Below are 22,701 nucleotides of genomic sequence, written 5' to 3' on the forward strand. Positions count from 1 at the left end.
GGAATCTTTTCCAACAGCTTTCCCACCACAGTCATAAGGCTCACAGGTCTATAATTACCCAGACTATCCCTACTATCTTTTTTGAACAATGGGACAACATTTGCCTCCCTCCAGTACCATTCCCGTGGACAACGAGGACATAAAGATCCTAGCCAGAGGCTCAGCAATCTCTTCCCTCACCTCATGGAGCAGCCTTCGGAATATTCCATCAGGCCCCTGGGACTTATCCGTCCTACTGTATTTTAACAACTCCAACACCTCCTCTCCCTTAATATCAACATGCTCCAGAACATCAACTTCACTCATATTGTCCTCACCGTCATCAAGTTCCCTCTCATTGGTGAATACCGAAGAGAAGTATTCATTGAGGACCTCACTCACTTCCACAGCCTCCAGGCACATCTTCCCACTTCTATCTCTAATCGGTCTTACTTTCACTCCTGTCATCCTTTTGTTTTTCACATAATTGATGAATGCCTTGGGGTTTTCCTTTACCTTACTCGCCAAGGCCTTCTCATGTCCCCTTCTTGCTCTTCTCAGCCCCTTCTTAAGCTCCTTTCTTGCTACCCTATATTCCTCAATAGACCCATCTGATCTTTGCTTCCTAAACCTCATGTATGCTGTCTTCTTCCACTTGACTAGGTTTCCCACCTCACGTCACCCATGGTTCCTTCACCCTGCCATTCTTTATCTTCCTCACCGGGACAAATTTATCCCTAACATCCTGCAAGAGATCCTTAAACATCGACCACATGTCCATAGTACATTTCCCTGCAAAAACATCATCGCAATTCACACCCGCAAGTTCTAGCCTTATAGCCTCATAATTTGCCCTTCCCCAATTAAAAGTTTTCCTGTCCTCTCTGACTCTATCCTTTTCCATGATAATGCTAAAGGTCAGGGAGTGGTGGTCACTGTCCCCCAGATGCTCACCCACTGAGAGATCTGTGACCTGACCCGGTTTGTTACCCAATACTAGATCTAGCATGGCATTCCCCCAGTTGGCCTGTCAACATACTGTGACAGGAATCTGTCCTGGACACACTTAACAAACTCTGCCCCATCTAAACCCTTGGAACTAATCAGGTGCCAATCAATATTAGGGAAGTTAAAGTCACCCATGATAACAACCCTGTTATTTTTGCACCTTTCCAAAATCTGCCATCCAATCTGCTCCATGGTATCTCTGCTGCTACCAGGGGGCCTACAGAATACCCCCAATAGAGTACCTGCTCCCTTCCTGTTCCTGACTTCCACCTATACTGACTCAAAAGAGGATCCTGCTACATTATCCACCCTTTCTGTAGCTGTAATAGTATCCCTGACCAGTAATGCCACCCCTCCTCCCCTTTTTCCCCCCTCTCTATCCCTTTTAATGCATTGAAATCCAGGAATATTGAGAATCCATTCCTGCCCTGGTGCCAGTCAAGTCTCTGTAATGGCCACTACATCATAATTCCATGTATGTATCCAAGCTCTCAGTTCATAACCTTTGTTCCTGATGCTTCTTGCATTGAAGTACACACACTTTAGCCCTTCTACCTTACTACCTTTATATCCTTTATCCTGCTTCTCTTTCCTCAAAGCCTCTCTATATGTTAGATCTGGCTTTACTCCATGCATTTCTTTCACTGCTCTATCGCTCTGGGTCTCAACCCCCTTGCAAATTAGTTTAAACCCTCCCGAACCGTGCTAGCAAACCTACCTGCAAGGATATTGCTCCCCCTCAAGTTCAAGTACAAACCATCCAATCTGTACAGGTCCCACCTTCCCCAGAAGAGATCTCAATGATCCAAAAATCTAAAACCCTGCCCCCTGCACCAACTCCTCAGTCACGCATTCAACTGCCATCTCCTCCAATTCTTACCATCACTATCATGTAGCACTGGCAGCAATCCTGAGAACACCACCCTTGAGGTCCTGTTCTTCCGCCTTCTTCCTAGTTCCCAAAACTCACACTTCAGGACCTCATCCCTCTTCCTGCCTATGTCGTTGCTACCAACATGTATCAGGACTTCTTTCTGACCCAGACTATCTGTTTGCCTTTCCTTCTCGTACCAGGATATCATGCACCTGGTCAGAGACATCCTGGACCCTGGCACCCAGGAGGCAATAAACCATGCGGGTGTCCTTCTTACGTCCACAAAATCTCCTGTCTGCTCCCCTGACTATAGAGTCTCCAATGATGACAGCTCTCCTCTTCTCCGTCCCATCCTTCTGCACCACAGGGTCAGACTCAGTGCCAGAGGCCCTGCCACCGTGGCTCACAGCTGGTCAGTCGTCCTCGCCAACAGCATCCAGGACGGTAAACTTATTATTCAGGGGAATGGCTACAGGGGTGATCTGCACTACCTGTCTACTCTCCTTCGCTTTCCCCCCTCGGACTGTCACCCAACGACCTGCTTCCAGCAGCCTAGGTGTGACTACCTCCCTGTAGCTCTCATCTGGGATTGCCTCATTTTCCCTTATGAGTCGAAGGTCATCCAGCTGCTGCTCCAGATTCCTCACACGGTCTTCTAGATTGCCCAGCCGTAATCTGTTCCCTACCTTATAATATTTAATTGATGCACTTCAGTTTGTTATTTATTTGTGATTCATCTGTAGATTTTATCCTTACCTTCATAAACTATTGTGTGTTATATGTGTTACGTGGGTTATATGTACTACTGTGCTTTACACCCTTGTTCAAAGAAATGTTGTCTCATTTCTATATATGTTATATACATGTATATAGTTAAATGACAATAGATGACTTGAATAGATTAATAAGATGGGATATCTCCAAGAATTGTCTCCTCCACAATAATGGCAGGGCACAGCACGAAAGTGCTACAAACAAGGGTGAAACGTTGTCAGCGATGTTCAGCTGGAAATGCTGAATGGATAATCCTTTATGGCAACAGTACTAGGCAGTCTCTTGGCTGTAACACTGAAGGGTTGTGCTCCAGATGTGGTGGTGCCTTTGACCAAGCCGTTGCAGTACAGATGCAGGTTGATCCAGTCAAGCTCAAGTAAATTGTACACACTTTATGATGGATCAAATTGGACACAGTCTGGGGAATGAACAAACTCATTCTGGACAAAATAACCAATGCCTTTTATTTTGCTCTCACATTGTTAAATTAGATGTGCCTCCTAGATGGGACTGAACTGCACACTTAGCTCATAGTTCCTCTCAGGAGTATGCCCTAAATCTGAATTGCTCCGCAAACAAATTTAGATCTCCAGCTTTCTAATGTTCTCAGTAAAAAAAAAGATCCTGCTGCCTGATCGGGTCCAAAAGATTCCAGCGGTACATCCCAATGACCTTGTACTCATGCTGTGTTACAGCAGTTTCCTCCATTTACCGTGACTTTGTAATCCATACTTGGATGCGAAACTCAAGCAAAAACAGTGTGACAGCGCTAAAGACTCTGGCAAGCGAAGCAACTGGAAGATTCCTAGTCCTTCCAGCAGCCAGAGTCCACTGACTAGCAGCTCACTGAGGTGAACTTGCTCCCCATTTTAGCATTTGTCCTGCCACCCTCCATCAAACACTATGTGCCCAAATGCCAATATTAGTGCTCACACCATTTGATCCTGTAGTTACCAGAAGCATTGTGCGTGCACACAAACCCCTCAAAAAGTTGATAATTTTCTGGTGTACATAACTTTCTTGTAAGAGTGAAATTGTACAATATTTCAATACGCCACTTACTCCTTGACTGCATGAGATGTTTGTGCGCAGTGACAGACATTATCACGGGCCAGGGAACTTCTACCTGGAAACTCCAGCAGCTTGATATTTTGTTGGTAGGAGACCAGAATGGTTAGGTGTGGTCCAGGGTCTGATGTGGTTGGCAGTGCAGAGAAGACCAGTGTGGTTAAGTATGGGACTGAGAACCATGCTTTGGATGTGCAAAAGAGGGGGCATATAAGAAAGCAAAAATTAGTGGGAAGGTAGAGGATTAGGAAACTTTTAAAAACCAACAGAAGGCAACCAAAGAAGCCAAGAATCAAGAAGATGAAATATGAAGCCAATAATATAAAGAGTGTACAATCCCATTTTTCAGATATATAAGGAGTAAAAGAGTGGATATCGGTCCGCTGGAAAATGACACTGGAGAGGTAGTTATAGGGGACAAAGAACAGCAGAGGAACTTAAGTATTTTGCATCAGTCGTCACTGTAGAAGATACTAACATAATGCCAGAATTGCGAGACAGTCAGGGAACAGAAGAGAGTATAGTCACTAAGGAGAAGATGACTGGAAAGTTGAAAGGATAGAAGGTAGATCAGTCACCTGGACCAGATGGCCTACACCCCAGGGTTATGAAAGAGGTAGCTGAAGAGATTGTGGAGGCATTAGTAATGATCTTTCGAGAATAACTAGTTCTGGGATGGTTCTGGGGGACTGGAAATTGCAAATGTTACTCGACTCTTTAAGAAGGGAGGCAGGCAAAAGAAACAAAATTATAGACCCATTAGCCTGACTTCAGTGATTGGAAAGATATTGGAGTCTATTATTAAGGATAAGGTTTCAGGGTACATGGTAAAATAGGCCAAATTCTGCATGGTTTCCTTCAGGGGAAATCTTACCTGACAAATCTGCTGGAATTCTTTGAGAAAGTAACAGGCAGGATTGACAAAGGATGTTGTTTGTTTGGATTTTCAGAAGGCCTTGAGGCTGCTTAACATTATAAGAGCCCATGGTATTACAGGAAAGGTGCTAAAATGGATAGAAGATTGGCTGACTAGCAGGAAGAAAAGAGTGGGAATAAAGTAGGCCTTTTCGGGTTGGCAGCTGGTAACTAGTTGTGTACCATAGGGGTTGGTGTTGGGACTGCTTCTTTTCACATTGTATGGCAATGATATGGATGAAGGAATTAATGGCTTTGTAGCCAGGTTTACAAATTATATGAAGATAGTTAGAGGGGCAGGAAGTGTTGAGCAAGCAGGTTGTCTGCAGAAGGACTTGGACAGATTAGGGGAATGGGCAAAGAAGTGGCAGATGGCATATAATGTAGGAAAGTGCATGGTTATGCACTTTGGCAGAAGGAATAAAGTCATTAGACCAGGGGTGTCAAACTCATTTTAGGTCACGGGCCGGATTGGGCAAAATGCAGCTTCATGCGGGCCGGATCAGTCGGGCACGTGCGAACGCAGCTTTCATTGCCTCCGTTTTTTCAGCCTGCTGTCATGTGTCTCAGTCTCTGCTATAACTACAAAGTGTTTCACTTCTCAAATTCCGTTTCTTATGAAGAAGACTGCTGAGCAAGCATTATTTTTATGATTGGTATTAACTTACAATCATAGGCTTCATATCGCCGGGCCATTAATAATTAAAATAATAGATCTATCTAAAATGATCTCGCGGGCCGGATATGGCCTGTGGGCCTTGAGTTTGACACCTATGCATTAGACTATTTCATAAATTGGGAGAAAATTTAAAAATCAGAGGAACAGAGGGACTTGGGGGTCCTCGTACAGGGTTCCCTAAAAGTTAACTTGCAGGTTGAGGTGGTGGTTAAAAAAAAAGGCAAATGCAATGCTAGCGTTCATTTAGAGAGGACTAGAGTACGAAAGCAAGGATGTAATGCTGATGTTTTATAAGACATTGGTCAGACCACACTCAGAGTATTGTGAGCAGTTTTGGGCCCCTTATCTAAGAAAGGATGTGCTGGCATTGGAGAGAGGCCACAGAAGGTTCAGGTACTTAATGGAGTTTGGAATTATAAGAGGGGATTTCATTGAAACCTATCGAATATTGCAAAGTCTGGATAGAGTGGACAGGATTTTTCCTATGGGGTGGTGGGGGAGTTTAGGACCAGAGGGCTGTGCCTCAGAATTGAGGGACATTCTATTTTGGAACAGATGTGAGAAAAATTTATTTAGCAAGAGGGTGGTTAATCTGTGGAACTCCTTGCCACAGAAGGCTGTGCAGGCCAAGTTATTGGGTATATTTAAGGCAAAGGTAGATAAGTTCTTAATTAATCAGGACATCAAAGGTTAATGGGAAAAGGCAGGAAAATGGGGGTGAGAGGGATAATAAATGGGCCATGATGGAATGACGGAGCAGTCATGATGGGCCGAATGATCTAATTCTATTCCTGGGTGTTACAGCTATGTGCTGGGGAGTGGTGTAGTTGGGTGTGTACAGGGGACTGGTGTGCTTAAGTGTGAGACCAGGGACCACTGTGGTTGGGTGTGCAAAGGGGACCAAAGTTTTTATGTAAATATGAGATCTAAATTGGCTTAACAGAGTCTTCACTTGTGGGAAAGTCACAAGCAAGGAAGTGCGGTTTTAAAATAAGAGGCCAATCATTTAAAACAAAGGTGTGTAGAAGCTTCTTCATCCAAAAGGTAGTGAATCTCTGGCATTCTCTGTCCCTGAGCGGAGGTGGGGGGGGGGCTGGTAGATCATTGAATATATTTAAGTTGGAGGTAAATATCTAAAGATCAGCTTTATTTGTCATATATACTGTTACTTATCCCGTAACTGGATAACTCACCAGCAAAGATAGAGGGGTCCGTTGGAGTCTGATGGCACTATTTTCGAACGGTTTTATTTATAAAGGGGGGCACAAAAGTAAGGTTAATACAAACATTCAGAACATATACATTGGCAAAACTCAATCTAAAGCGCGGGTATAGCAATAATCATCATTAAGAAATAATCTTGACTGTTGTCTAGGGGATAATAGATTGTCCATTGGAAATATAAAAGTCACTCAGAAGTCTGCAGGCTTCAGTCTTTTTGGGGAATCGCAGGGTTTCACGTGTTTCAGAGAGAGTGAGGAGAAACAACAAAACTTGCCCGGGTCTTTGACGAAGCAACTCCATTGAATCAGGGGAGCGTTGTTTCCCTGTTATTAGTTTGAAGTCCTTCTCGGTATTCTCAGCCACCCGCTCCCCAGGCAGAGAAGTTACGGAGCGCACGTGGCTTTTGACTGGCTTCCAGCTATCACGGGAGCGTTGAGCGATCGAGTCCTTCTGGTGCGTCTCTCTGGGGTACCGCCTTCTGCAGTCCCCTTTTATCTTGACTTGCAGAGTTGTAGATGTCCATCAAAGTAGGGTGATGCAATCCCCACCTCCACATTGCCCGAGGGTGTCCATATCCGTGATAGCTGTCACGTAGCAGGGTCATGCCCTCAGCACAGGTGTCTCTAAGAGCCATGGCCAAAACCATTACATTGTCTCTCATTTGCCTGGGTCCGAGACCCGAATTAATAGTGCTCTTACGATTCTCCGGAAGGAGGGGGCTGCTCCCGCCCCTTCAGCCCCTCAGAGCTGTGGTACATTCATAACAGTACATTGTCTGAGTATGTGTTGGGGCAGCCTGCATGTGTTACCATACAACATAGTAACATGCTCACAACCTACTAAACCTAACCTTTGGAATGTGGGAGGAAACTTGAGTGCCTGGAGGAAACCCTCAAGATTGAGAAATGGAGGATAAAGAGGAACTAACACAGAAGAGGCTGTCATAGCTCAGTCATAGTTGAATATGTTAGATATCAGGGCAAGCTTGAAGGGCCAAGTGACCTATTACTGCTCTTCTTTAAAGTTCAAAGTAAATTTATTATCAAAGTACATATATGTTACCATATACAACTCTGAAATTTTTTTGTAATTTATTTTTTTATTGAAGTTCATCATCAAACATTTCCATAAGATGTATTTCAGACATTGTACATATATATCACAAACCTCCAAAAAGTATTTATCTGAGGTATACACTTATAGAAAAGAGTGGAAAGAAAAAACAAACAAAAGGAAAGAACTATGTACAAGTAGGGAGTGATTTTTTTTTACAACAGATTCATTGATTTTTGAGAATAAAATCAGGCCTATGATGTGTTATGTAGTTAAACCATTTTTCCCAGTATGAATCAAATTGTTCCAGCTTATGATTAACAGATGCTGTCATCTTCTCCATTTTGTAAATGTCCGTAGTAATTTCCATCCATGTATTTAAAGTTGGGCTCTCCTGTGATAACCATTTCCTAATAAGAGACTTTTTACCAGCCACCAATAGTATATTCATTAAATATTTATCTCTTTTCAACCATTCTTGAGGTATATACCCAAAATATATGGTCTTACTCTCCAAGTGTATTTCACATTTAAAGATGTCTTGTAGGGCATTGTGTATCCCCCCTCCAATAGTTTTTGATAACAGGGCAGTCCCAAAAATATGATAATGATTTGCATTTTGATTTCCACAATTTCTCCAGCAAACAGAGAGGTTACTATCATAATGGGATTTCTGAGAGGGTGTAATAAAATATCTTATCAAGTTTTTCCATCCAAACTCCCTCCATTTCTGTGAACTGGTACACTTCCATTGATACCTCCATATTGTTAATAGTGGCCACACACTTCAATCCCGCCACTGCTGGAGGACTGAGGGCCGGTGTTTGGCGAAACGGTCTCCCAGTCTGCGGCGGATCTCCCTGTGGCCACACACTTCAATTCCACAGACCACTCCCACTCCGATATGTCTACCGTCACGATGAGGCCACACGCAGGTTGATGGAGCAACACCTTATCTCCCACATAGGTAGCCTCCTACCTGTCGGCATGAACATCCAACTCACTGACCTCCGTTGATATCCCTGCCCCCCCTTACCCCATCCCTATCTATAATTTTAGTCTGGTTCTCTTTCTCTCTCTTCTCTCCCCCCCCCCACTATAATCTCCCCCCAGCCCTACCTTTCTTTCTCTTTTATTTCCCATAACTCACCACCTTCCTCCAGCCCATTTCCCTCCAGCCTATCACTTCCCAGCTCTCTACTTCATCCCTCCCCTCACTTCTTATCCCCCCTCGACCATCCCATGTTACTTCACTCCTGATGAAGGGTTTCGGCCCAAAACGTCGTCACTACCTCCTCCCATAGATGCTGTCTGGCCTGCTGAGTTCTGCCAGCATTTTGTGTTTTTATTTATTTCCAGCATCTGCAGATTCACTTGCGATACCTTGATAACATCTTGTTCTATTCATTGAATTGATTTTGATTAATCTCTGTTGGTAGGGTCTGAAAGAGGTATAATAGTGTGGGCAGTACATTCCTTGAACTGAGACTGAATAAAGGAATCAGGTTCCATCTTGCCATATTTTCCTTAATTTTTTATATATTGGCTGATAATTACATTCTGATAATTTTGCTGAATCTTTTGGCATAATGATGCCCAAATATTTGAAATACTCTGTGTGCCATGCCCAGGGGTATCTACTTTCAATTTCTCTTGGTGGGCTATAGTAATATGAAAGTAATTGGGTTTTATCTATGTTGATCTTGTATCCTGATAATTGACCATATTGTTCAAAGGATTGCATCAATTTAGGTAAAGAGTATGTTGGTTGCCCTAGATAGATCAAAATGTCATCCACATATCAAGGCAATTTATGCTCAGTCCCTTTAACAGTAATTTCCCTGATATCTTTATTTTGTCTGATGTATTGAGCTAATGGTTCCAGATATAATGCGAAGAGTAGTGGTGACCATGCACAACCCTGTCTCGTGCCCCTTTCTAGGGTAAGACTATTTGATAAATATCCATTGATTTTAATCCTAGCAGTAGGATTGTCATATCATGTCTGTATAATTTTAATAATTGTGTCTTGGGAACCAAATCTATGTAAAACTCCGTAAAGAAAATTCCAATTAACCCAATCAAATGCCTTTTCTGTGTCCACACTTATCACTATTTCTTTGATTTTATGTGAAGTGTCCTTTGTATATTGTCTTGTGTCTGGTGTTGTCGTATAAAACCTGTCTGATCGTGTCATATCAGTATGGGTAGAAACTCCTCTAATCATTTGGCCATGATGGATTTAAAGAATCTATCATCTACATTAAGAACGGATATTGGTCTAAATGACCTGCATTTCATTTTATCCTTGCCTTCTTTCGGTATAGCTGAGATTATCCCTTCCTTCCAACTGGGTGGCATTTGGGCCTTTTTTAGAGCCCAGTTCAGTGTGGGGAGTAAAACAGGAATTAACTTATTTTTAAATTCTTTGTACCACTCTGCAGTATACCCATCAGATCCTGGTGACTTGCTTAATTTAAGCCTAGTAATTCCATTTTTTAATTCAACTTCAGTTATGTCAGCAGTCATCGTTCTATTTTGTTCTTTGCGTAAAGTGGGTAACTCTAGAGAATTCAAGAAGGTGTCAATTGGGTTATGCTTCCCCCTGTAACTTTGGAACATAGAGTTTTTAAAAACACTTCAAAAACTTCTTGAATTTCACTTAGCTTATTTTTTATCATTTTCATTCTTGGGTCCCTAATTCTATGAATTGTATTTTCTGCTATCTCAGTTTCCACGTCAGTATTTTCATAGAGTTTGATCCACTTTCATAATGTCTCTGTTTCAGAAACATTAAATTTTTCCTGATTTCTTGCATAGCCAAACTATTAATTTAATTCTTAATTCTTTTAATTTCCCCTAATGTATCCTGTGCCAAATTCAATTCGTGTTTTTTCTCTAGTTCCTTCAGCCTACTTTGTAATTCCTCTAATGCTTTATTCCTTATTTTTTTCTTATATGAAGATTTCGCTATAATTTTCCCTCTTAAGACAGCCTTCAGAGTATCCCATAAAATGGAAGGTGAAACCTCTCCATTATCATTAAATTCTAAGTAGAGACCAATTTCTTTTTTAATTTGTTCCTTAAAGTACGGATCATTGAGTAGACTTGAATTTAATTTCCAAATAGTATTCTTTGGTTGTAGGTCAAAATCAACAGAGAAATATATAGATGCATGGTCACTTACATCTATTGTCCCAATTCCACAGGTGTTTATTTTGTCTTTGTCTTTTCCAAATGTTATGAAATAGTCTATTCTTGTATATACAGAATGGGAAGCAGAATAATGAGTGTAATCCCTTCTGTCAGGAAAAGGTCCCTCCATATATCAATTAAAACAACATCCTCAAAAAATGTATCAGCTTTCTTATGTAAAGATTTTGTTTCATAGGTTTTTCTATTGGAAGAGTCTAAGTTTGGTTGTAATTGTAAATTTAAGTCTCCCCTACATATCAGGAGACCTTTTGTTTCCGTTACAATAATATCAGTAATTTTCTGAAAGAAACCAATATCACTTCCCGGGGGTGCACATATATTCAATAGAGTAACTGAATTTCCATCTATATTCCCCCTTACCAACATATATCTGCCCTCTTTATCTCTCATTTTGAATATTTCTTCAAAATATAGCTTACTTGAGATAAGAATAGCAACTCCTCTCCTATGTCCTAATTTATATGAGGAGAAAAACAAATTAGTGAAGACCAATCTCTTTAGTTTTTTATGCTCATTATCACTTAAATGAGTTTCCTGTAAATATACTACACGGGCTTGTTCTTTTTTTCATTTTGGATAAAATTCTATTACATTTGATTGGATTTAATAGCCCATTGACATTAAAAGAAATGAATTTTACCTTGTCCTTAGCCATCTGTATTTATCTGTCAATGTATCATTGAAATTAGCAGAATAAAATTTAATTGATCTACTCCCTAAACAAATAAGAACCGAGAAACGCAAGTAATAACAAAAATGGCAACGAACGTGTGATTCCAAGGCTGAGGTCTCTAGTAGATGACCCTGCATACAGCTAGAGGAAATGTCTAGCTGTGGGGGATAACCCCTCCTACTTGTGAGTTGAGGGCCCCCATTGCAATATTCATAAAAGTCATTGAACAAATCCATTACACAAAAGATTTCCCTGTGTACTCCTTTATATATATAAACACACACACACACACACACACATATATACATATATATTACATATATGTACACTTATTATAATAAGTATTTCTTGAGATAGGTGTATCACTGTCTACTTTTGCTTCCGTTTAGCTTTTCAACATTTTTAAAGTTAGTCAAACCTTATGGCTCTTCTGGAGGGTGTGAGGACTGTCTTTGGAAAACTCCCGGTCTCTTTCTGATATACTTCTCTCAGCCTCCTCCAATCTCCTCCTTCTCAATTCTCGCACTATTTCCCAAGCGGAGCAGGATAATTCCTCTGCCAGGCTTTCCCTCTGTTTGATCATGCTGAAGGGCAACCCTCTGGCCTTCATGTCTGTAGTCGCCTCTTCCACTGTCTGGTACAACCGTGTCCCATCTTCATAAAACACTCAAAGTTAGCTGGGTACGGAGTTTGAAATCTAATCTTTTTTGCTTTAGTACTCACTTTGCTTCAGAGTATTGTTTACGTTTCTGCAGGACCGCGGGGGGGGGGGTAATCTTGGTTGAAATATATTAATGTATCACCTAAAAACACCCTCTTCTTACCTCAGGCCCTTCATAGAATCTCCGCCTTGGTAATGTACCAAAGGAATTTGATTATTATTGAGCGTGGCTTATCCCGGGTAGGTTTCGGGACTAGCGCATGATGTGTTCTCCCGATTTCCAGCTCCATAGACGAGGGAAGTTCCAACGTGTCCCGCAGCAACTTTCCAACAAACTCCGTCATATATAAGCCCTCCGCTCCTTTGGGAAAGTGTATATTCTGATATTTTTCCGCCGTGATCTTCCCTCCAGGTCAAGCAGTTTACCTTCTTGGTGATTTAATATTTTTATCGTCTTACTCAGTATTCGTTCAACGTTTTGAACACGATCTTCCACCTTCTCAATTTGAGTCTCTGCCACCGCTATTTTTTGATTGACGTTGGCAAGCTCTGACTTAATATCATGTAGCTGCTGCTTTATATCTTTCTGGAACTCCCTTATCTCTTTCAGGATTTCAATCATATTCGCCACTTCGCCTTAACAAGGCCCAGCGTCCACCTCGCTAGCACGCAGTCGGGTAGGACTGCATTCCTCTCCACCACAGGCTCCGCAGTGTCGCTTTTTTTATTTCCATTCTTTTTCCCCATTCTTGCTCCTCTTTTCAGTTCAAATATTTTTCAAAAAATACTATATTTGATGGGTTAACGGGGCTTAATATGCGTTTTTCCGGAGGAGCTAGTGACTTAAGCTGCCATTCTCAATGATGACATCACCGGAAACTGAGAGATTTATTTTCTTGTGGGCATACTCAGTGATGCACCATCAATAACTCACTCTGAGACGTAAAGGCGAGATATCGGCTTTTATTGACTGGTAGAAGGAACCAGCAGTGAGTGACCATCATATTACATCCTGGAGAATGAGGCAGAGGATCAGACCTCGATCGCCTTTATACAGGGGCCTGTGGGAGGAGCCACAGGAGCAGTCAGATGGGGGCGTGTCCAGACAGGCACATAGTTCACCACATTCACCCCCCCTTTGTTTGAGAGTCCCCATGTGGCGAATTTTCTTACAGGTCAAGTCTATCAGGTGGTCGAACCTGTCGCTGCGATCTACGTAGCACAGGCTGTGATTGCACCGATGCCGGCAACATTGGTGATTGCACAGGAGACGGAGGTTGTGCTGGTTCCAGCTCATGCATGTGCGAGGCACCTGGTATATAAGTGTCATGAGGAGTCCATGTAGGGCCTGGGGAGTGCAGTGTCACCTCGGGTACAGGGTTCAGGGTAGTGGTCTGCTGCACCTGCGGGCGCCAGGTTGCGGATGGAGACCGTGCCCTCCCGCCCATCAGGTAAGACCACTTAAGCATACTGGGGGTTCGCATGCAGAAGGTGAACCCTCTCGACCAGCGGGGAGTATTTATTGCTCCTCACATGTTTCCGGAGCAGCACTGGCCCCGGGGACATCAGCCAAACTGGTAGAGTGGTCCCAGTGACAGACTTCCTGGGAAAAGAGAATAGGAGTTCGTGGGGGGGGGGATGGGGCCACCATCCGACCACCTGGGCCCTCCAAGGGCTTGTGCTTGGCTCAATGATCCCCTCCCTGAGCAGCCACTGCACCTCTGACTGAATGAAGGCCCTGTCCCCCACACTGTACCTCCTGCTTTTAGTCGCCACCGGTTTACAGTCGGGGTCAGGTTGGCGAACAGCGGTGGGGGAGGGACCTTGAGAGTGGAGAGACTGCAAGTGGTGTCGGTAGCGCAGCTGTCGTGTTGGATGGGATGTGTGTGTTGCTGTGTGTGTGTGGTCAGTGGTGATGAAGTCCCACAGAACTGAGGATTCTGGACAGTGAATGGTGGGAGGGGCCCGTCATATACCATAGTCACACTTTCAAGATGGCTCTGGAAGTCCAGCCCCAATAGCACAGGTGCGCACAGATTAGGCATGACCAGGAGCTCAAAGTTCCGATATTCTGTGCCTTGAACCACCAATGTCGCTACACAACCCACCCGGATGTCTGTGGAATGCGACCCAGAAACCAAATGGATCTTCTGACTTACTGGCCATGTTGCGAGTCCGCAGCGTTGCACTGTGTCTGGGTGAATGAAACTCTTAGTGCTGCCCATGTCAAACAGGCATCTAGTCCTGTGCCCCTCCACCCATCATGGACCTTGCAAGCTGGTGTGGGGCGCTTTGGTCGAGAGTCACAGTGGCCAGAATTGAATCGCCGTCGGGGTACCCGGTAAGCATCGGAGGGCCGGGGGCGGGGCATGCTGACGTCGACAAAGATGGCCGCTCACATCTGGGGTACCCGGTAAGCATCGGAGGGTCGGGGGCGGGGCATGCTGATGCCGACAAAGATGGCCGCTCACATCCGGGGTACCCGGTCAGCATCTGAGGGTCGGGGGCGGGGTGTGCTGACGCCGACAAAGATGGCCGCCCACATCCGGGGTACCCGGTAAGCATCGGAGGGTCGGGGGCGGGGCATGCTGACATCGATAAAGATGGCCGCCCACATCTGGGATACCCGGTAAGCATCGGAGGGTCGGGGGCAGGGCGTGCTGACATCGACAAAGATGGCCGTCCACATCCGGGCATGCAAGATGGCATCCCCCACATTTCACCCACAGCGCTGCACTCCGCTCACAGTTTAGACTTACAGACCTTGGCGAAATGGCCCCACTTTCCGCAGCTGGAGCAGGTCGCTTCTCACGCTGGGCAGCATTTTCGAGGGTGCATTTTGTGGCCACAGAAATAACAAAGCACAGGCTTCTGACGGGCCACCGCCGTGGTCGAGTTCGGGGAGCTCGTGGAATCGCGACTGGCAGCGGCGATTTCGCTCGCGGGAGCCAGCGGTGGCGGGGTCTGAGGCGTCCACAGAACTGGCAGGGAATCGCGCGACTGGACAGCATCGGCGTAGTGCAGCGCAGATTCCAGAGCGTTGGCCGTCTCAATCGCTGAGCGTAAGGTAAGATCAAAGTGTTCCAGCAGCCGCTGGTGCATGTACACAGACCTCAGTCCCGTCACAAAGGTGTCTTGCACTAGCAGCTCCGCATGTTGTTCTGCCGTGAGCGTCTTGCAGTCACAAGCTCGGACGAGTGTCTGTAGTGCTCGGAGAAACTCAGCGCTCAATTCTCCAGGCCGCTGTCGCCAGGTAGCTAAACGATGTCTTGCGTAGACGGTGTTCACCGGCCGCAGGTACTGTCTTTTGAGGGCGTCCAGTGCCCCTTCGTAGGTCGGCAGGTCCCGGATAATGGAATAAACTTTTGGGGTGACCCTAGAGAGGAGAATTCTGTACATAACGGCAGGGTCAGTTGCACGAAGCTCCGCCAAGTATGATTGGAAGCAAGCAAGCCAGTGTTCAAAAGCAAGAGCTGCTTCAGGGTCTTGAGGGTCCAAATCCAACCTTTCCGGACGTAAAACGGTTTCCATGTTTTAAAACTCTCAGTCAATAAAATTGATGTACCATCAATAACTCACTCTGAGACGTAAGGCGAGATATCGGCTTTTATTGACTGAAGAAGGAACCAGCAGTAAGTGACCATCATATTACATCCTGGAGAATGAGGCAGAGGATCAGACCTCGATCGCCTTTATACAGGGGCCTGTGGGAGGAGCCACAGGAGCAGTCAGAAGGGGGCGTGTCCAGACAGGCACATAGTTCACCACATTCAGTATATACAAGAAATACAATAGAATCAATAGAAGACCACAACCAACAGGACAGACAAACATCTAACATGCAAAAAAAAAACTGCACAAGCACAATAAGAAAGAGAAAAAATAATAAATTAATGTGCAATAAACATTGAGAACATGAGATGAAGAGTCCTTGAAAGTGAGTTAATAGGTTGTGGGAACAATTCAGATGATGGGGCAAGTGAAATTGAGTGAATTTATCCCTCTGCTTCAAGAACCTGATGTTTGAGTTAATATGATGGTGTGGGTCCTAAGACTCCTGTACCACCTTCTTGATGGCAAGCTGTGAGGAGAGAGGATGGCCTGTATGGTGCGGGTCCTTGATGATGGATGCTGCTTTCCTGCGACAGCACTCCATGAAGATGTACTCAGTGGTGGGGAGGCCTTTACCAGTGATGTTAAACGTGAGGCTAGGCCTAGGATTGAAATCTGATCAGTTGTCACCTTGCCAGGTCAGTATTTGCTCTGCCAGGTCAAGTTAAATTTAATTAGTTTGTTTTGTTCAGAGATGCTGGTGATTGGCAGAGAAAATCTTCCAGCTGTTTTGAAAATGCAGATAATACTTTCTACTATTGACAGACGCCTCCTTCGCACACCCTCAAAACTTCTTGCACACAGATGATTTTACAGACTTTGGAATCTATTTCATTTCTGTCTCTACACATCCCAAAGCAAAGCAGAATAAATTGGGAACAATACGCTCAAGACAGGGTGAGTGTGAGTGAGAGAGGAAGGGAGAAAGAGGGAAAGATGATGTTCTGTGACATATGTGCAAAATGACTGGTTAAGCAGTAATAGAAAACAAATGGAGAGCCTGGCTCTCCTGAGAACAGCTTGAGGTTGTTTCATGGCACTTTGTCAGTCATGAGGGATTAGGAGCAAGAGCCCTGTTTCCAAGTATAGCAAAAACTAATTAAGCATTGATGGTAAAAATAGAAGCCATTACACCTGCTAATGAGCCAATTGCAATAAACGTAGACTTGCTTTTTCAGTAAGCTGATTTTAGCTGGTAAACAGGGATTGTACAATGATCCACATGAGAATTACAGTTTACTAGCAGTTATCCACTATGCTCGTAGGCTGTCTGAATTGGGCCCTTTAATTAGTAGGTGGTAACCTGTATTTTTTAATATACTGTTCATTTTTTCATTATGGTGATTTTTTAATGAAAAATGTTCTATCTGGCTATTGATCTGATGATAATCTGCACAAATCTTAAAAGTGAGACTAGTTTTTAAAAATGGTTAAAAAAAAGCATTAGGGATTTATAAATGAAATTTCATAGGTGAGAGCCAGGCGACAAGGGTTTCAGGTGAGATACAAAAATATCCTGTCAATGAAAACTTCATTACATGGCAAGTAGATATAATCTGAAATCTATTGCCTGAGAAAGCCTTGGAATCAAATTGAATTGTTATTTTATAACAAGTACTGGAATGAAAAAGAATGAAGACCTGTAGACAAAGAGCCGCACAACAGGATAAATTGGTAACTGGACATGATGGTGTAAATGGTCTCTTGCTGTTCTGTTTTTCTCTTTGTGATAATAATTTTGTCTAGTGTTCTGCTGCTTTCCAATTTAATTTTGTTGTTGTGTGTCCTGGCCAGGTTTGTGGATGGAATTGAAACTGACAACAGTGCTCCAGCTGGACAGAAATTTGAATTCAATGCAAGGCAACTGAATGAAGACAATAGCTACCCTCAGTTAAACTCAAGTAAGTTAAATTTATAGCAGTTTATATCTGTGGAAATACCTGGTTACAAATGCTGATAATTCAAACAACAAGCATGGTTAACGCTTCTTTCTCCTGTGTTTGGATTGTGAGGACACAAGGGGATATGGATTGATTGAGTGAGTGGGCAAAATTCTGGCAGATGTTGTCTAATGTGAGGTTATATACCAAGGGGATATTAATTTTGTTCATACAAGAAGAAGCATTACATCTTGCTGCTTTATGGAGATAATTTGGCTGTCCTCATATAGAGAACACTGACATTCAGCATGCACACACAGCTCGTCACACAGAGGCAAATGGAATATTTGTTTTTCTATTACAAAGTATGGAAGTTAATTAGCTTTATTGTAATTTTAGGTGAGACTAACCTTCAAGAGGACCACAGCCTGGTCATGATTGGAGGTATGCGTGCCTCAATGACCCAGAGGGCTAGGTTGGCTGGAGTCAGGGCTTTATGGTTTGCCTCTTGGTAGGGTCACCCATGCCAAACATGTCAAAGGGTAGAGGATAAACCAAGAGTGGTCCACCAGTCCTCTTGGTTGGAGGGGCCGGGGGGTGGAGAGTCAGCTCAGGGCTAACAACCCTGACTGGTAAAACGAGATTTTTACAGAAACTGCAATGAAGAATCCTTCTACATCTGTGTGTGATGGTACTCCTCAGTCTCCACCCGTGACTTGCAGGACTGGCAGTAGTGAAAACTGACAGGAAGCTATTGACAGGATGAAAGAAGCTCTGAACACCACCAGAGATGGAGGACCTTCATTGCTGCCATAAATGCCGGAGGTGTAACAGGCAGTTAAATTCCTGCAAACTGTGTTGAATTTGTAAATAAGGAGGGGCTATACTAGGAGACAGTTCACTGTTATTTTTCCTGTAATGAAGGGGTTGTCAGACAAGGAAAGATTGAGCCGGTACTATTAGAGAAGTGAGAGGTGGTCTTTCTGAAACACAGAATGCGGATTGGTTTTGATAAGCTATATGTATGTTTTTTTTTTCTTGTGGAGAACCTACAACTTGGGCGTGTTGTTTCTGAACAACTGGTAGTTGGTTTGCAATTGTCACATGTGCCGAGGTACATTGAAATATTTTGCGTTGCCTGCCACCCACACAATACAGGTAATTTCATTATAGTAGGGCATCGAGACAGTAGAAGGGAAAATAAACTTTAGAGAGGGTGCAGAGGAGATTTACCATGATGCTGCCTGGATAAGAGAATATTGGTTGAAGGAGTGAGGGCTTTTCTCCTTGGAGCAGAGGAAGATGAGGGACAGAGATAGAGGTGTATAAGATTATAAGGGGCATGGATAAGGGGACAGATAGTGCCATTTTCCCCAGGGTGGCAATGGTTAATACAAGAGGCATCCTTTTAAACTGAGTGGAGGAAAGTTTAGGGGAGATAGCATAGGTAGATTTTTCACACAGAGTGGTAAGTATCCGGAATGCTCTACCAGGAGTTGTGGTAAAGGCTGATACAATAGGGACACTTAGGAGACTCAGATAGGCACATGGATGAAAGAAAAGTAGAGGGTTATGGGCTGAGTAGAAGGGAAGGGTTAAATTGATTGACACAGAGGCAAAGCAGTTAGTGCAAAGGTTTACAGCTGCAGCTGTAATTTCCTGCCACTGTCTGTAAGGAGTTTGTACGTTCTCCCTGTGACTGCGTGGGTTTCCACCCAGCACTCCAGTTACCTCCCACATTTCCAAAGATGTAGGAGTTAATGTCAGTGAGTTGTGGGCATGCAGTGTTGGCACTAGAAGCATGGCGGCATTTACAAACTGCCCCATGACATCTCTGAAGAAAGCACACAGTTCACTACCTATTTCAATGGATATGTAATGAATAAAGCTGATCTTTGGAGTAGGTTAAAAAGTCAGCACAGCAGCGTGGACTGAAGGGCCTGTATCATTCTGTGTTGTGTGTTCTATGTTTTTACAGAGAGTGCAGAATGCAGTGTTACACTTACAGAGAATGTGCAGTACAGGTAGATAATCAGGTGCAAAGCCACGACCAGGTAGAGTGTGAGGTGAATTGTCTATTCAGGTCATATAATATTGGTTTAGAAGCTGTCCTTGAGTCTGGTAGTAAATTGGTGACCCATTTAAAGTTCAAAGTAAATTTATTACCAAAGTGCATGTATGTCACCATATACAACTCTGAGATCCATCTTCTTGCAGGCATACACGACTAATTCATAATGGAATAATAACCATAAAGAATCAATGAAAGACTGCACCAACTTGCACAAAAAACAACCAACTGTACAAATACAAAAAGAAAGAAATAATATTAAATTAATGAGCAATAAGTATCGAGAACATAAGATGAAGTATCCTTGAAAGTGAGTCCATAGTTTGTGGGAATATTTCAATGATGGGGCAAGTGGAGATGAGTGAAGTTATCGAATCTGGTTCAAGAGCCTGATGGTTGAGGAGTAATAACTGTTCCTGAACCTGGTGGTGTGAGTCCTGAGGATCCTGCATCTTCTTCCTGAGAAGTTCTGGATAGTAGGTACCCTGATGATGGATGCTGCTTTCCTGTGACACTGTTTCGTGTGGTTGTGCTCAGTGGTTAGGACAGTTTTACCCACAATGGACTGGGCCATATCCTTCACTGAAGAGGATGAATTTCTTAACTGAGTTCATAAATCTTTGGAATTCTCATCAGGGAGGTTAGATATTGTGGGGAAAGAGCAAGGAAACATGGTTGAGGCCAAGTTTAGATCAGCCGCAGTGTTATTCAGTAGCTCAGGAGGCTGGATGGGCTGCGAGGACTCTTGCTCCTATTTCTAATGTTCTGAATACATTTTGAAAGGAAATTTTATTTTCTAGTAAGTGTAATACTTGTACTTAGTTTACACTTACTATCTTAAGCTTTTTATGTTGTCTAGTATTGATTCTCATCATGTAAGTGACTGACACTTTTTTTTTCCAGGAGTGACAGAAGAGACCAAGCAACATATTTGTAAACTTAACCAAGAGGTGAGGCACAACTCTTCCAACATCTTTAACTCCTTATATTCAGTGTTCACACTGAGATGTGTTAGGTCTTCCCCACAAGAATCTGAGTCCAGAGCAGATGGAGCTCAGACCATCTCCAACATCAGGAAGCAAATCTTTAAAAGATATGGGAGTGGGTTTGGGTGACAGGTGGAAATTGAGAGATTTGCTGTCTGATGGGGCCACATTTTGGTATGCTGGTCTTTTCATGTGCCTGTACGAGTAAAGACTTGGAACCACAAAATTTTAGAGCACTGTGAAAGTTTAATGTAAAATCTTAAACCTCAAACCAGCATTTTTTCTCCAAAAAAGAAAGCGTTTACTTCCTCCACTTCCTCCATGGTAAAGATGGCACAATGACAGAATTGGTTTTTTGAAACAACAGAGAACCTGCATCAGAATGTGATGGAAAGTAGATTGTTGCATCATACCATAGTCAATGTGGAGTATCAACAGTGCATGATCCACAAAGGTGGCTGATCTGGTTGTGTTTCAAATTGGAACTAGTAGTTCTAAATATAGAAATGCGTGGCATATACAGAGATTGAGTTATGTTTCATTTGACTGGGTAAGTCTGCATTGAGCATCTGTAGTCAGCAATAAATTTCCCCCTAACTGCAGATAATTCAAAGCCATTTTTCATCACTTGACTTGCTACACATACAGTAGGGTAAAATCATTACCACAATCAAAAACAGTAATTTCAATACTTAATAGAGATTTATACTGCAGGTCAATAAAGCTATTAGCTAAGGGTGGGAAAGATATTGGATATCAGATCATGTAGGAAAATGGAGTAGAGATTAAGATCAACCATGAACATAATAAATGATTGTGCTAAATGGGGCACTCTCCTGATTCCACATTTAATATACTGAACAATTGAATAATTAAAAACATTTTCTGAGGATGTAACAGTGAGCATTCAAGTGGTCTGTGTCTGGACTCGAGAGAGTGGAATCTTGCTGACAGAATTTTACCCATTCTGCTCTAAGACAGGAGGCAGAGAGACAATTGGCTCCCTGATGGATTTAGAAACATAGAAAAACTACAGCACAATACAGGCCCTTCGGCCCACAAGTTGTGCCGAACATGTCCCTATCCTAGAAATTACTAGGCTTACCTATAGCCCTCTATTTTTCTAAGCTCCATGTACCTATCCAAAAGTCTCTGGAAAGACCCTATTATATCTGCGTCTACCACCTTTGCCAGCAGCCCATTCCACACACTCACCATTCTTTGAGTAAAAAACTTACTTCTGGCATCTCCTCTGTACCTACTCCCCAGCACCTTAAACCTGTAGCAACCATTTCAGCCCTGGAAAAAAGCCTCTGACTATCCATACGATCAACACCTTTCAATATCTTATACACCTCTATCAGGTCACCTCTCATCCTCTGTCGCTCCAAGGAGAAAAGACCAAGTTCACTCAACCTATCCTAAGACATGCTCCGCAATCCAGGAAACATCCTTGTAAATCTCCTCTGCACCCTTTCTATGGCTTCCACATCCTTCCTGTAGTGAGGCGACCAAAACAATACTCCAAGTGGGGTCTGACCAGGGTCCTATATAGCTGCAACATTTTCCCTCAGCTCCTAAACTCAATTCCATGATTGATGAAGGCCATTACACCATTTGCCTTCTTAAACATAGAGTCAACCTGTGCAGCTGCTTTGAGCGTCCTATGGACTTGGACTCCAAGGTTCCTCTGATCCTCCACACTGCCAAGAGTCTTATCATTAATACTATATTCTACCATCATATTTGACCTACCAAAATGAACCACTTCACATTTATCTGGGTTGAACTCCATCTGCCACTTCTCAGCCAAGTTTTTCATCCTATCAATGGCCCGGTGTAACCTCTGATAGCCCTCCACACTATCCACAACACCTCGAACCTTTGTGTCATCAGCAAATTTACTAACCCATCCCTCCACCTCCTCATCCAGGTCATTTATAAAAATCACGAAGAGTAAGGGTCCCAGAACAGATCCCTGAGGCACTCCACTGGTGACCGACCTCCATGCAGAATACGACCTGTCTA

The 22,701-nt window shown here is 43.3% G+C and overlaps 1 protein-coding gene across 1 annotated transcript in view; it reads left to right on the forward strand.

Moving 5' to 3' along the window:
• kcnh3 (potassium voltage-gated channel, subfamily H (eag-related), member 3) overlaps positions 1-22,701 on the forward strand; it is a 604,827-nt gene that overhangs the window by 577,118 nt on the left and 5,008 nt on the right. Inside the window, exons 13-14 of the mRNA XM_059966998.1 lie at positions 17,531-17,637; positions 20,591-20,637. Coding sequence (XP_059822981.1) covers positions 17,531-17,637; positions 20,591-20,637 — 154 coding nt within the window. The remainder of the gene's footprint in view (positions 1-17,530; positions 17,638-20,590; positions 20,638-22,701) is intronic.

This window comes from Hypanus sabinus, chromosome 4 (genome assembly GCF_030144855.1).
Source record: "Hypanus sabinus isolate sHypSab1 chromosome 4, sHypSab1.hap1, whole genome shotgun sequence".
In the NCBI taxonomy this organism is placed as follows: Eukaryota; Metazoa; Chordata; class Chondrichthyes; order Myliobatiformes; family Dasyatidae; genus Hypanus; species Hypanus sabinus.